Genomic DNA, 15,307 nt, shown 5'->3' with positions numbered 1-15,307 from the left:
CATTTTCACACCAGGCAAATGCTGGGGCTGTACCTTAATTAAGGCCACGGCCGCTTCCTTCCAACTCCTAGGCCTTTCCTATCCCATCGTCGCCATAAGACATATCTGTCGGTGAGACGTAAAGCCCCTAGCAAAAAAAAAAAAAAGAATATTCAACGATAGGAAAGTTAAGGGCCAGTGAAGGGAAAGTGAAGTTGGTGACCGTAGCCTTAAAAACGGTACGTGGTGTGAAAATGGGAAACAACGGAAAATTATTTTTAAGGGTTCATACGGTGAGCCTCGAACACACTTTCTCCCAAAGCAGAAGCATGTGATATTTTCGAAAAGGACAATCGCATATCTTTGGTTTGGGTTCCACATAAAACTATTGGTCCCGTGATATGGTCACAGTACTTATTATCACTTAAAACCGCAAGTTCTCTGTTCAAATATTTAGTGTCTTCCCGACAAAATTCATTAAAATCTCAGCCATAGTTCACACAATAGAGTTATCGTTCACTATCGCGATCTGGCAGATTTAAACGGAACGTAGAAATTGACATGCAGGCAACCTAAATGCGTCACCTCAATATGCCGGTACCTGGTGACTGAGGCCTTTCATTTATTATTATTATTTTAAATGGAATTTACTATTTTGTAAGTAGAGCATATTGATTGACTAATTTATATCCTGGTGTCTAGAAGCACTTTCAGATACTTTCAAAGTGTAAGGTTAATTCTATTTTGGGACTGCTCCGAACGCCTCCTCCCACCAGATTTGCATACCCACTAGAGATGACGGTCGAAGTTACTCCCTAAAACTGCTCCATGTATGAAATTCTATTGAATTATGTCGAATTTGGGATCACGGCAGTTTCAAGAAACACAAAATAGTTAAGAGAATCAAATATAACGATCAATGTATCGTGTGAAATGTCATAAAAATGTTAGTTTATTTGCAGTGAATTTGACATGTTTAGAACATTACTGTGACACTTGACTGTTTATTTTCGTCTAGTACTAGTCAGTGCAGGCATTTCCGTAATTGCAAGTAACTTTTACGAGAAACCACAACGCAGTAATATTGTATATTTTTAGCTGTACTTTGACTGTAAAAATTTATTTTATTTCTTAAGTCTATTGCCTATTGAAATAATAATAATACAGCACAAATGAGAAATTATACTTCATTTTGTAAACATTATAATAATCATTGATCACTAAGTCATCATTTTTCTGGCCGGGTTATTCTGCTACGGTGTTGGAGCATACTATGCAGACAGTGATTCCACAGCGAGGGTTGGGTGGTGGGAAATAACTTGACAACGTGAAGGAGCCAACGACTTCGGCAGAAGAGCCTTTTTGGGAGGGTGATGGACCCTCAGTTGAGGAAAAGCCACTCAAACCCACCAGGTAGCGTCTGAACTCCAGGTTAGCGGCGGTTATCGACAGCGTCTGTTCCCTTTATTTAGGGAGGCTGATTTCAAATCCAACGACGGATGAAGCGACACATCGGATGGAGTACTTCTTTGCGTCAAATAAAAGTAATTTTCACTGCTATTCATGAAAGTTCAAGGGATAGGGCGCTCCCCAACAAATGACGCGCGTCGTCCCCGCCCGAATGACGTGAGAAGGGTCAAGGGCTAATCATTCAAGGACGGAACGGGCTAAATAAGCCAGTCTCATGTCCAGGAGTAGCCAACATTAATATTGGGACACTCACTGGTAGAAGCCGCGAGCTGGCATAGACACTGACAAACCACCGATAGATATCTCCTGTGTCCAGGAAACAGCATAGAAAGGGTCAAAATCAGAAGACATAGACGATGGCTACACGATCCTGTGTTATGGCACAAGTTCTACCCGAAACGGTCATGTGAGAGAAGCGAGAGATGAGTGTTCCCAGTGCCATGGAGGCAACGTGTATGGGACCCGAAATGATGAGGGATGCAAGATCTTAGACTTAGCTGAATCTCGTGATTTAGTCACTGAAAACATATTCTTTAAGAAAATGTCAAAGCACATTATAAATATCGGTGGTGAGCATTCCACTCAAACTGATTACTGGCTGTTACGCAGGTGCGACTTCAAGTTGGCATTAAATGCAAAAGTAATCCCATCAGAATATATTTTCCCTCAACATAAACTGCTTGTTTGGGATGTTCGGATTGGGCAGATAAAACTTCCTCGGTATCAGACAGGCCCGGAAAGAATAGAGTGGTGGAAACTCTCCGAAAATAATGACATGTTCGTGGCAAGGCTCCGTAATTTTAGTTTGAACACAGGTCAGCCTTTAGAAACCATGCGGGTTCAGATTACTGATCAGATACACGCGGAGGCAGCTGGAAGAATCGGAAATACAAAATAAGGTACACGATTCGTGAACAAACATACTTGATGGCGAAAGAAAGAAGTAGAGATGGCTGTCAAAGCTAAAAAGGATGCTTATATGACCTGGCGGAAAACAAAACTACAAGAAGATCACAGCCAATACTAGATGCTAAAGTCTGTTGAAAAACGCACTGTTACCGCGACAAAAAATCGCCACTACCAAGACCTGTATATGATACCCGATACGGCAGAGGGTGCAAATAAGTTCTACCGTGTAGCAAAATCCCAGCACCGAGCAACTGAAGATATTGGACACGTCCTGAAAATTAAAGATCAAACAACCATCTTCTCCGCGACCCAGTAGCTATCTTTGACCGTTGGAGGGACCACTACAAGGTTATGTGAAATGAAGAATTTTCACACCAACCGACTCCTTGTGGTGGTGCAGTTGTTGGACCTGCCCTGCCAATTGGCATCCAGGAAGCATCAGAAACTCTGAACAACATGAAAAATGGCAAAGCAACTGGACCTGGATCTAAAGTGTGGATTTACTCGACCAAAGTGGAGCTGAAGTCCTCGCGGCTCTTTTCAGTCGCGTTATTGGTGAAGGATGCCTTCCCAAACTCTGACTGTCGAGCACTACCGTACTGATCTGGAAGGGTAAAGGTTAAAGGGTGAAGGGTGACGTTGGCGAATGTTCTAACTACCGCCGAATTCACCTACTTTGTCTCTTGTTAAAAATCTTTGAGCAAGAGATAGATAGCTGACTACTACGCTGTATTGTCCAGGTCTCACCAAACTAATGTGGTTTCATCAAGGGGATTAGTACAATAGATGGGATCCATGCATTCAGTATACTCATAGAGAAACATACAGAGAAGACAATAACTCTATATCTGGCCTTTCTGGACCTGGAGAAAGCTTTCGATAGGGTGCCACGTAAACTTATCTGGAGGGCATGGCAAACAAATGAAGTCCCAGGAGTCTACTGTACGTCCGATGGGTCCAAATTCTGTACCAGTATGTCACAAGTACGGTTCGTTACGCAGCAGGAACTTCGCCTTCATTTCCAATCAGTGTTAGGGGTCAATGAAGGATCTGCACTTTCGCCCCTGCTGTTCATAGATATGGTAACGTCAGGTATACAGACACCTCGTCCATGGACGATCTTATATTATGGCGATGTGTTTCTTGCGGATAAATACCATCAGATCGTAGAAGAAAGGGCACAGAGCTGGAATGATCACATGAGTGAAAATGGCATGCGGTTTGACATTAAGAAAATGTGATCCACAAACGGATGGCACCATGAAGGTTAACGGTCAAGTTCTCGTTACAACAACCCATTTTAAATACCCAGCTTCCTACATAAGCTCAGATGGCGCAACTCTTCTTGATGGTCGAGTACGAGTAAACTCAGCGTGGTTTAAATGGCGGCAAATCACCGGAGTTCTTTTGGACAAGAAAATACCCGATTTTCTCAAGGGTATGTATAAATTCATGGTAAGAGCAGTTGCACTCTAAGGGTCAGAATGTTGGCCGCCTCAGTAACACAGTACATGACCAAGCCCTCCATGGAATGGAAATCAAATGCTCTGTTGGTCCTTAAGACATACGAAACTCGAACACGTCAGAAATGTCCCTATAAGACAACAGATGGGAGTTGCACCAATTTCGGACAAAGTGCGGAAAGCTCACCTCAGATGGTATTGACATTTCATGAAAGAGAAGATCGATCTGTTACGAAAACAGCTTTCCAATACAATCCAGGAGGAAATCGACCACGCGGCCGTACGAAGAAACGTTAGCTTGATCATCTGAAGGAAGACATGAAGATCGTGGATGTCAGATCTAATGATGCCCGTAACCGGTCCAGACTGAGAATGACGCAGTGTTGAGGGAATAACGCTTAGAAGAAGAAGAAGAAGAAGATCATTAAGTCATCCTCAAAAGTAACAATAGTCCGTTGTGGTTCTTTAATCATTGTCTGCTGTTGAGCTGAGGTCTTCTATGGCCCTGGGAAAGCTCGAAGTGGGCATTATTGTAAGATATGCCTCACTGGAGGCTGAACGTCACCACAGTCACACAAAGAAAAAACTGATCATCCTCAGTGGGTCACCCGAGGCAATGGAGTGGATAAGAGGATTGGATTCTTATTTGTAGTTCGGCCTGCAGTGTGCAAATATATTTCTAATTTACATGAGCTGTTTAAATTGATTAATTTGTATTTCTCTTTCGATGATGTTATTACGTTTCACATTAACTGTATAATTAGTATGTAAGAGGTTGCCATATATACATCATACACCAAATAACAATAACAATAATAATTATAATATTGAGGATTGAAAATCAGATACAGGAAAATCAGTTTGGTTTCAGAAGTGCAAGGTCAACAATAGAGCCCATTTTCATTACGAGACAACTAATGGAAAAGCAATAGAAGTATGGAAATGATATGGTGATGACATTCATTGACATTGAAAAGACTTATGACAGTATCCCCAGGACTAAAGTTTGGGACAGTCCAGTGCAAAAAGGAATTGGACAGGGATTAATAAAAATGACCATGGCAATGTACAAGGAATGTTGTAGTTGCGTGCAAACACAAGTTGGTAGGGCAAGTTGATTCAAAATCAATAGTGGGATGAGACAGGGAAATGTTCTATCACCCATTCTGTTCACAATAGTAATGGATGACATCATGAGAACAGCAAAAGCAGCATATGGGGGAAGAGGACATGAATGTTCAAGAACAGTTGGATGTGGTGAATGGGAAGATCGAAGAATGTGGTTTGAAAACAAGCGTAGAAAAGAGTAAAACTCGTGTTATGACTAGAGGGGAGAAAGAAGGGAAAGGTCAGATTAGACTTGCAGACAAGCCCCTGGAAGTAGTAGAGACGTTCAAATACCTGGGGAGTGAATTAATGGAAAATACTCGACTGGATACTGGAATTCGTAAGAGGATTCAAGCTGGAAGCTGTTTCTATTATAGTGTACGAAACATGTTATGGGGAAAAGATGTGCCAAATGGAAGCAAAGGAAACTATGTACAAGATGTATTACCAACCCATAACAACTTACGGGGCAGAAACTTGGACAATGGCAAAGAAGGATGAGAGTCGAATATAGGCAGCCGAAATGAAGTTCTTGAGAAGTATGGTACAGAATAGAAGAGAAAATATAAGGAATGAGAAAATCCGGGAAGAAATTGGAGTGGGGAAAATGAACGATAGAATAGAGAAGAGCCGACTAAGATGGTTTGGGCATGTAAAGCGAATGAGTGATGAAAGAATGCCAAAATAGGTGATGGAAATGCAAATTCAAGGAAGGAGAGGCCGCGGACGACCACGATTGAGATGGAAGGACACAATCCAACGCAGTATTAAAGAAAGAAACCTGGACTGGGACACAGTGTTGGAGGAGGAGTGGTGGAAGGACCGAAGAAAGTGGAGAGGAACCATATTTGCCCCTACCCGGCTACAGCTGGATAATGGGAAATGATTAATAATAATAATAATAATAATAATAATAATAATAATAATAATAATAATAATAATAATAATAATAATAGTCGTTATCTGTGTAATCTGTCACTGTTGACCACACCATTAATTTACTATAGAAATCAATGAAATCCTCAAGTACATCATATCCTTATCAAGTCATCAATATTTTGTTTTTGACGGGCATTCTTCGAGATGGGTATGCAAGAATGGTTGGTAACATGATATCGGATTTATTTTTCAGCACAAAGGCATCCCGTTACTGGATTTTACAGTACGTTCTTTCTCTGAAGAATATTAGAAGTAATTGTATTTGCAGATACTGCACGCCTCTCTTGCCTCACGACCATGTTTCCTGGTTTCCAGTAACGTTACGCTTCTTTTAGAGTACAATGGCCATCATTCTTTGAAATCTAAAATTAGTAGGTTTAGTTGCTCACTAAGCAGAGTGGCAGTGTTAGGCGACTTGCTGGACGAGTTGCAGATAAGTTCACAGATCTCCTTAACAACATTAAGTGCTCAGGCAGCACCCTTCGGCATTGCCTGGAAGGGATGAGTGAGTCAGGTCGGTGACCTCCAAGCCGGGTGGAGGCATGCCGCGGCCTCTCCTTCTATTGTGATTTCTTCTGGTTTCCCCGTAGGCTTTATGGAACGCGAAACGAGAATGTTCCTTCTTCGGCCGCAGCCCGAATACTGTAGTACTTGAATCAGCAGGGATAGAAAGGAAGGTCACCGCAAAAATGAGTGTTCCTGTTGTTATGTTGTGGTGTTGGACAACTGTAGTGTTGGCTGTCGTCAGTGTTGTTGTTGTTCTTGTTGGGGTGAGTGTAGTAGTGCTCATCGTGGTTTTCGTCGCTGAATTTATTGTATTGTTCTTATGTGGACGCTGTTTAGTTGTCAGTGTTGGCAATGCTGGTTGTCGTCGTGTTTTTTTGCTAGTGGCTTTACGTCGCACTGACACAGATAGGTCTTATGGCGACGATGGGATAGGAAAGGCCTAGGAGTTGGAAGAAAGCGGCCGTGGCTTTAATTAAGGCAAACCCCCAGCATTTGCCTGGTGTGAAAATGGGAAACCACGGAAAACCATCTTCAGGGCTGCCGACAGCGGGATTCGAACTCACTGTCTCCCGGATGCAAGCTCACAGCCGCGCGCTCCTAATCGCGCAGCTAACTCGTCCGGTTGTCATCATATTGGAGAGGAGTTAGCACTGTTGGCATTGTTTAGTGATACTTTGTCCGACTCGTTGGCTGAACGGTCAGCGTACTGGCCTTCGGTTCAGAGGGTCCCGGGTTCGATTCCCGGCCGGATCGGGGATTTTAACCTTAATTGGTTAATTCCAATGGCCCGGAGGCTGGGTGTTTGTGCTGTCCCCAACATCCCTGCAACTCACACACCACACATAACACTATCCTCCACCACAATAACACGCAGTTACCTACAAATGGCAGACGCCACCCACCCTGATCGGAGGGTCTGCCTTACAAGGGCTGCACTTGGCTAGAAATAGCCACACGAAATTATTATTATAGTGATACTTTAACGATACACTAGCACAGTGAAGGTTTTCGGTGACGGAAGCGTGGGAAAGAGCTAGGATTGGGAATGTAGTGACCGTGGCCTTATTTAAGGCACAGCCTCAGCATCTTCAGGGTTGCCGAAGGTGAGATTAGAATCCACCATCATCTGAATGCAAACTCAAAGCTACGTGACCCTAACCGCACAGCCATCTCAGTCGTTTTAGTGATACGTGTTGAGTAGTTCAGAGCGTGGGTCAGTCACGTTGATTGCGAGTTAACTGTGAGTTAATTAAATTGATTGTGTTGGCTGTATGAGTCATTTTACTCGTCTAGTGTCAAACCAAGTGAACAGCAGTCGTGTGTTGTGATAGTTAACAACACTATGTTCGAACCTGTCTGCATGCAGCTGTTGTGTGAAGTGACACCGTGCGGAGCCAAGTGAAAGGTGACCTGACAGTAATGATCACGGAAAACATCGTCGTTCCAGGTAACTTCCAGGGCTGACGACCTCCTGTGAAGAGGACAAGTGACTTTGTAATAGACACTTATTAGTGAACTGTTGTCATTCATTTTCAAGTATAAACTCTACGTGTGTGTACTAATTGGGTCACCCTACATTTATTATCGATAAAACGGACAGTCTTTTATTCGTAACAGTATATATCCAGTCACATATTCTAACAGGGCGTTTCATTATGCTCAAAATCCTATCTCTCTTACTGAAAATAGTTTTTCACTGTTTTAAACCTACCAGTATCAACAAGTGCGAGACAGAATATAATAAGTGTGTGAGATTTTTGTTCTTTCCTGGACAGTTATCTGCAAACAGATGGATTTCTTCAACTGACGTTGAGACGTTCTGGTTGATATAATATAGTAATATTAAGGCAACATAATTCGGTCCCTTTCGGGGTTCTCCTTCGTGGTAGACATAGTAATGTACCGGTCCAAACACAAAAACGTTTACACTCATTTGCCTCAGGTAGAAAATTTCCTGTACTTGGATTTTAGGAAGTTCTAAATTCTGCATAAAATCAGTCACTAATCCTAGATAGGCCCTATTTATCAGAACTCGTTGATAGCTGCTCTGATCTCTCATTACCTTATGAAACTTTTTACAATCCCCCAAAGGAACCATCAGCTCAGGTGCAGCAACCCGTTTTTGTGTGTCATTTAGACACACTATTTATTCGACTAAATATTTTTACTCGCGAAAGCAACAAGTGTCCACCTGTGGCCTTCAAACCTTAGACTGAAGTTTTCGTTGAAAAACTTCAGATACAAACTGCGTTTGGTAGTGGTGTTTGGCTATTTGTTTTTGAACATACTGTACATTTTTGCAACAAAAATGTCAGCAGATGTGTAATGTGCTGCTTTAACTGGGAAAGAGGTGTAGTATTGATGATCTGAACAAGTTCATCTCTTTCTATGCTGAACTAGGGGACTTTCCTTCCAAAAGTGTTTGTGAAATTCTTTCATGTGTTACATCCTACAATCAAAAGAATGCTTCTCTACGTATCACAATCTTCCTGTCACACTGAAGAGTATGGTATCGTACTTGTATTCCCTCTGTTTTTCAACAGAGTCTTCTATTTTCGTTCTGTGGCGTTTCACTTCTCTTATTTCTATCATTAGCTGCAGATGCATATCTTGCTCATACTTTATGTTCATTGTGTAGGCCACATAAGACCCTGCAGCTCGGTCAATTTCATTAAAATGGTCGAAGCATTTCTTGGAATACTTGATTTAAAACACACGTACGGAATAACCAACTATTTTCATAATGAAACACTTATGAGTATACTATAGAAGAGAAATGTCAACTTAGAAGCAGCTTTCTGGTTTAATAGTGAACGTATTATAAAAGAAAAGTGAATGTATCATTTAAACTAATTTATGAATTATATTTATAATTGTCGAAAGCATAAAACTGCTTTGTTTCACTAACCTGAATGATAGTTGAATAGCTAAAACTCGTTTTATATTTCTCGCCATGGCCAGTGTACTCATGGCCTGAAACTGTGGCTTTCTTAATATTATTTCGTTTATAACTGCCTGGGTCACATATGTCTTCCACTTTTTTGGTGATAACTTCATATCTGTTTCACTGATTGTGAATATGATATTTAATACTATTTGACCATAATTTTACACTTTAGAGCTGCAGTATTCTTCACAACTCTGAAAGTCATATAGCTTTAGTATCGGCACTCTTTTATGAACACTTGAAGACTGCTTCTCTGAAATGACTATCATAAAGGCACGCAACTCCAGAACTCGGGTCTCTTCTTACACCAAATCAAGGCACTTGCTACTTCTTTACACTGTGTACTAGCCATGCAATGAGGACTTATTTTACACATAAATGTAACTCTACCCCCACACTCTGTGAAACCACAGTTAACTCAAAATGGCCATTTGTGTCACTCAGGTCCGTTTTAAAAGTAAGCGGTTTATTTATTTATTTATTTATTTATCTAAAGGTTGAATCAGAAGGCACAGCATTTATTTTACTCTTGTTATTCCATGTAAGGTACTAGGGACATCAATACCTTCGCAAATTTACTATTTTATTTATTTATTTATTTATTTATTTATTTATTTATTTATTTATGCGCGAGTGTAAAGGAGTGGCCATAGTTTGCGTGTATCATCATATACAATGCTCAAAAAACATGCTACAGTGTCCACTGTAGGGCAATTTCTGGGACACATGATGACGCTAAACTCAGATCTGCTTCGATATTTTTCCGATAGAGGTATTTGTCGTGTAGGTAAGTTTAACAACATTTAGTAAGGCCGGTGGTATATAGACAGCTCGTGCAGGACTGAGGTAAATATGTCAAGCTACTGGCCGCATTTGAATTGCGACATTGCTGCAGGAAGGATGGTGAAAAGTGGATGTCGCCACTCGTGTTTAGGCGAGTCATACTGATGTCTCCAGATTTAGAAGAAGTTCAGGGAGACACAAACGGTTGCTGATGGACAGCGGCGAGTCGCTTACGCAAAACAGCTCACAGAGAGAATAGGTTTTTGTTGCTTTTAGCACGTCGTAGGTCCACTGTTACTACCACCTCGTTCCGCTAGGATCTTCGGAGGGCCACAGGAGTAAATGTGTCAGATCAGTCAGTGCAGAATTGAATGAACGGCGGAGGAATGATATCAAGGAGGCTTGTGTCAAACGCTCCTCTTAAACCACACCATAGGGCAGCTCGTGTGAGGTGGGCAACTACTCATATCCCGTGGCATCAGGAGCAGTGGAAGCGTACGCCCTTTTCTGATGAGGTCACCGTAAGCTTGCACCCATGCAACAGGAACATTAGAGTCTGGAAACGATCACATGGAATGAGCCCTTCATCCTGGAGTGCCAATAGCAGCAAAATTGTTCCGTCATGTTTCCATGTATTGGGGTGGGATTATTTTGGCCGACGTACGCCTCTAGTTCTTTTTTTTTTTTTTTTGCTAGTTGTTTTACGTCGCACCGACACAGATAGATCTTACGGCGACGTTGGGACAGGAAAGGGCTAGGAGTGGGAAGGAAGCGGCCGTGGCCTTAATTAAGGTACAGCCCCAGCATTTGCCTGGTGTGAAAATGGGAAACCACGGAAAACCATTTTCGCCTCTAGTTCTTATCCTGGATAACATGACTGGTCCGGTATATAGAGTTATATATAGTTTGCTGCCGGTATGGCCGAGGGCCTTGCACTAGTGGATGATATTACTCGATCCCATCCTGCCAGAGTGGTCACTTAGTTCCTTGAGATGCATGGAGGGCATATTCTGCTGACATGAACAGCGATGAACCTTCAAGGCGTCCACCGTCCTAATCCTCCTGATAACATTCAGCAACTGACTGAACCTCCTATCCAAGAGTTAGATAATCTGCCCCAAAAGTTGGATACTTTGGTACTGAGTATTCCTTGTCATCTTCAAGCATACCTCGGGGCTCGAAGTGGCTGTACGCGGTATTGATCTGCAACACTATGAACGATATTGTTGTGTTCAAAATCCCACATTGCCAACTTTGTCCTGCTGTTGCGCTTCTGTTGTTTTGCATAGATGAATGCGTGCTGTTTTTCTTGTACATACCTTTCGTAGTATATAATGTATGAACACACATACAGAAAAACATACATAAACCTGTTCTGGTTTGGCAACATATGAGTTTATTTTTCTCTCAGAATTAAAATCTGTTAAATGACCTATTTTATGCCAGATTTTATAGTACTTACAACGCAAACCAAAAAGGATGTCTCAGTATCTAGACATTTCTTGCGCACAATACTACGAGTTGATCAGTCATTTTAAAACCGTAATCTAATTTGAAGAAGACCTAACAACTAGAATACTAGAATAACTACTTTCAATACATGATAACTTAACCCCCATAATCTCAGATTTTTGCAAAAAAATTTAAAAGTCACTGCACATAATGCATGGAGATGATCAACTTACCTCATCATGCATTTGACGAGAGAGGTCCTCCAGCTGCTGCCGCGCATTCTGCAGACTCTTGCGTTCAACATGGTCGTGAGGAGTGTGGGCCAACAACTCGTGGAGCGTGATGATGTAGCGAGGAATCTCCAGAACAAAAATAAATCAAGATCAATTAAATTACTATACGGAAACATGGAATATCGTTCTGACGACAAATTTTAAGGATGCATATCTATGATAATTCTTGTGTATGCACATACAATATTGACGTAAATACAGGATAGGTGTTTATATTTAAATTTTAATAACATTGAGGAAAGTATTGCAGCTTCCCATTGACTTTATTAGAACATTAAGTTCAGCGAATTCAAAGAATCAGCGTAGAACGACGTACTTTAAAAAGAGCCCTGTGTTTCCTAGCATCAACTAAACCTGAACGATTGCCTGACATATTTTTTTAAATTTTAAAGTCTTTCGTTATGCATCCTAAATTTAACACGAGGTTTCTGTTTACCACACGGGCTGCCTGGCTGAGGCGGTAAAAGCGTGCTCGGTTCACCCGAAAGGACGTTGCTTCCATTCCCCGCTAGGAAGTAGAAACATTTAAGAATCGAGATTTCCACTTCCGGAGGTGGATATGGTCCTAAAGTTCACTCATCCTACACAAAAAATGAGTACCAGGTTAATTCCTGGGGGCAAAGGCGGCCGGGCGTAGAGCTAACCACTTTACCCCATTAAGTTACGGATAGCGGAAGCCTTTACCTTCTATCCCTCCAAGGGCCTTCATGGCCTGTACGGAGATGACTGTGCTTTGCTTCTGTTTACCACAATGTATACTTCATTTATCACACAGTATTCGGAAATCATAGTTCTAATACAAGTAATACCCCATGGCCTTACTATTTAGACTGTTCACTATTATAGCGACATTAAATTTGGCACTAGAGGTGAGTAGATTACCGTCATAATTTAATACAAAGTGACACAGAATAAACACGTGGATGATATTGCATTACAGCAGTGCAAAGCGACGCGCAGAATCGCTCAAGCTCACTTATACGAGTTTTTTCGCTCAATGTTTCGAAGTCTTGAGTCGTTGAAAACTTCCTGCTAGAGCACTCTCATCAATGACTGTTTGAAAGAATCATACTCGAAAAGACGCTCAATTTCACGGATGGATGAGTCTACTAGACTGTCCATTCTATCTGATAACAATAAGCAGAAACGAGCATATACAGAACGAGTAACTTGGAAATTCGGAAGTCCAAGTGAATCACTCATTGGTATGCTATTGCCGCATAAACTGGTTCTCGGCACATCTTTATCGCACATCCTTCTTCTTTGCACCATTACTGCATGTAACACTCGTAACGCACACAAAGGAAACAGAAACTAGACTTTCTAACCCTTATTCTGGCAAGCACGGTATTACTCCAGCCCGGCTGACAACATATGTCTAATCTTATAAGTAAGTGGAAATTAATGAAATCTAAGAAGTACATTTAGTTTTATTACCTAATGAAGAGTATTACACGCCATTTTCATTTCTGAAGTAGCTACCTGCATTCCTATTGGCCAATGTACAGTGGCACGCGATCTCGTTCCCGTCAATAATGTTAATCCGTTACCAATCCCAGGACAACAAAAGCGCAAGGAAATGTAACAGGCCTAGGGCCACTTAGCGGCTTCTATCCTGGGGGCTTAGGCCCCCAGACACCCTTTGCTTATCCCTATATCACAGGTCTTGTCCAGATCCTTTCCTAACGTCCACACGACAAGAACCACACCATTCCATTGGTCTTGTCCAGGTCGTGTCCTAGCCGACCCCGTCCTGTAGGGGTAGCGTGCGTACCTCTTACCTGGAGGCCCCAGGTTCGATTCCCGGCCAGATCAGGACCTGAGGGCTGGTTCGAGGTCCACTCAGCCTACGTGATTAGAACTGAGGAGCTATCTGACGGTGAGATAGCGGACCCGGTCTAGAAAGCCAAGAATAACGGCCGAGAGGATTCGTCGTGCTAACCACACGACACCTCGTAATATTAAGGCCTTCGGGATGAGCAGCGGTCGCTTGGTAGGCCAAGGCCCTTCAAGGACTGTAGTGCCATGGGGTTTGGTTTTTAGGTCGTATCCTAACCTCAATTCGTAAGTACAGAGGTTGGCAGCACTGAGCACCGCTTGACAACATCCTTCCCGAGAAGGCCGCGAGGGTGTAAACAAACGACAAATCTATGCACAACATTCGTTCATTTATGTATATGCCTCACAGAACCTACGTTGCGTGATATGGATTTCCTAATGTGCGATCTCTCCCTATACTCTGACCTTCCCCATTTAACAACTGAATTCATGTTGTAATCTCTTATTTTCCCCTCCTTATTTCCTCTTACTAAAATATCGTTAATTTTTCACACAGTCTTCTTGAGAATTTGAGGAAGAGGTGCAGTGGTGGCTGCTCGCCATTAGATTGAAAAGGCTGCAAGACTAAGTAACAGAGAATAATGTTGACAATAAATATATCGACTGGTCTTTCCTTAGAGTAATTATTTGTAAGGGAACGCCATTGTGCGTCTTCGGTGCTGTAGAAATGTAAACATCTGCCATGAGCCCTCTCTGCCCCATTTGGATCGGTCACCGCTGATGCAGTGACTTTCTATGAGAAACTATTTTATATGGTCTCCGTGTGTTAAATATGCGTCTCCATTTTCTACTACAAGCACCTATTATACACTATACTTCAACATTATTTAAAATCTAAAAGAAAGTGTAACTTCTTGTACCTGATGCATGGGGTAGGTGAGGAAAGTCTCGATACTGCGGCCTTGACATGCTGGCTTGTTTTCCAAGCGAGCGAGAAGTGTTGCAAAAGGCGGCGACTGCTTGCACTCTGTCAGCACCTGAAGACTGTAGTGGTGGTTGCGAACATACTCTTGGTAGATGCTCAGCATAGGAAGCAGCATATCGAACAAGTCTCCTGGAGAGAAGCATCAAGTCTCAAGACACAATGTATAGAGCAGATGGTCGACAAATGCCTACAATACGTACAAGACAGACTGAAAAACTATGACTCATTTTCTGGGATGTTTTAGAATGCTTAGCCGTACGGTAGTGTAGGATTTATTAGTGTTGTCAATATTTCAAGTATTCGACATTTCGCATTTGGCATGTCTGTGAAGATGAGGGCCCTACCTAGGATGATTTCTAATGTTGAATACGCCAAAAATACCCAGCCCGAGAGCCATTGGAATTAACCAATTAAGGTTAAAAACCCCGACCCGGCCGGAAATCAAACCCGGGACCCTCTGAACCGAAGGCCAGTACGCTGACCATTCAGCTAACGAGTCGGACATTTAACTCGATGGTAACAGAAGATATATTCTTGAACTTTGAAACGCCTTGCGGAAAACACTTATCTTGTGTAAGAAAGTGTATTTTGAATAAATTATAGTCAAGAGGATTCTAGTCTAGAATACATCAAGGGGATTTATACACGAAAAAAATATTTTTTGGCTATTTTAGCTTCATATTACATATTGTAT

The 15,307-nt window shown here is 41.9% G+C and overlaps 1 protein-coding gene across 1 annotated transcript in view; it reads right to left on the bottom strand.

Moving 5' to 3' along the window:
- The window catches only part of LOC136859048 (ras-specific guanine nucleotide-releasing factor 2), a 1,472,247-nt gene that overhangs the window by 659,914 nt on the left and 797,026 nt on the right, over positions 1-15,307 (bottom strand). Inside the window, exons 7-8 of the mRNA XM_068225766.1 lie at positions 14,549-14,742; positions 11,790-11,915 (exon numbers count right to left, since the gene is read on the bottom strand). Coding sequence (XP_068081867.1) covers positions 11,790-11,915; positions 14,549-14,742 — 320 coding nt within the window. The remainder of the gene's footprint in view (positions 1-11,789; positions 11,916-14,548; positions 14,743-15,307) is intronic.

Source organism: Anabrus simplex, chromosome 1 (genome assembly GCF_040414725.1).
Source record: "Anabrus simplex isolate iqAnaSimp1 chromosome 1, ASM4041472v1, whole genome shotgun sequence".
Classification (NCBI taxonomy): Eukaryota; Metazoa; Arthropoda; class Insecta; order Orthoptera; family Tettigoniidae; genus Anabrus; species Anabrus simplex.
Note: the sequence above shows the minus strand (reverse complement) of the source record. Positions and strands in the feature narration are given on the sequence as shown.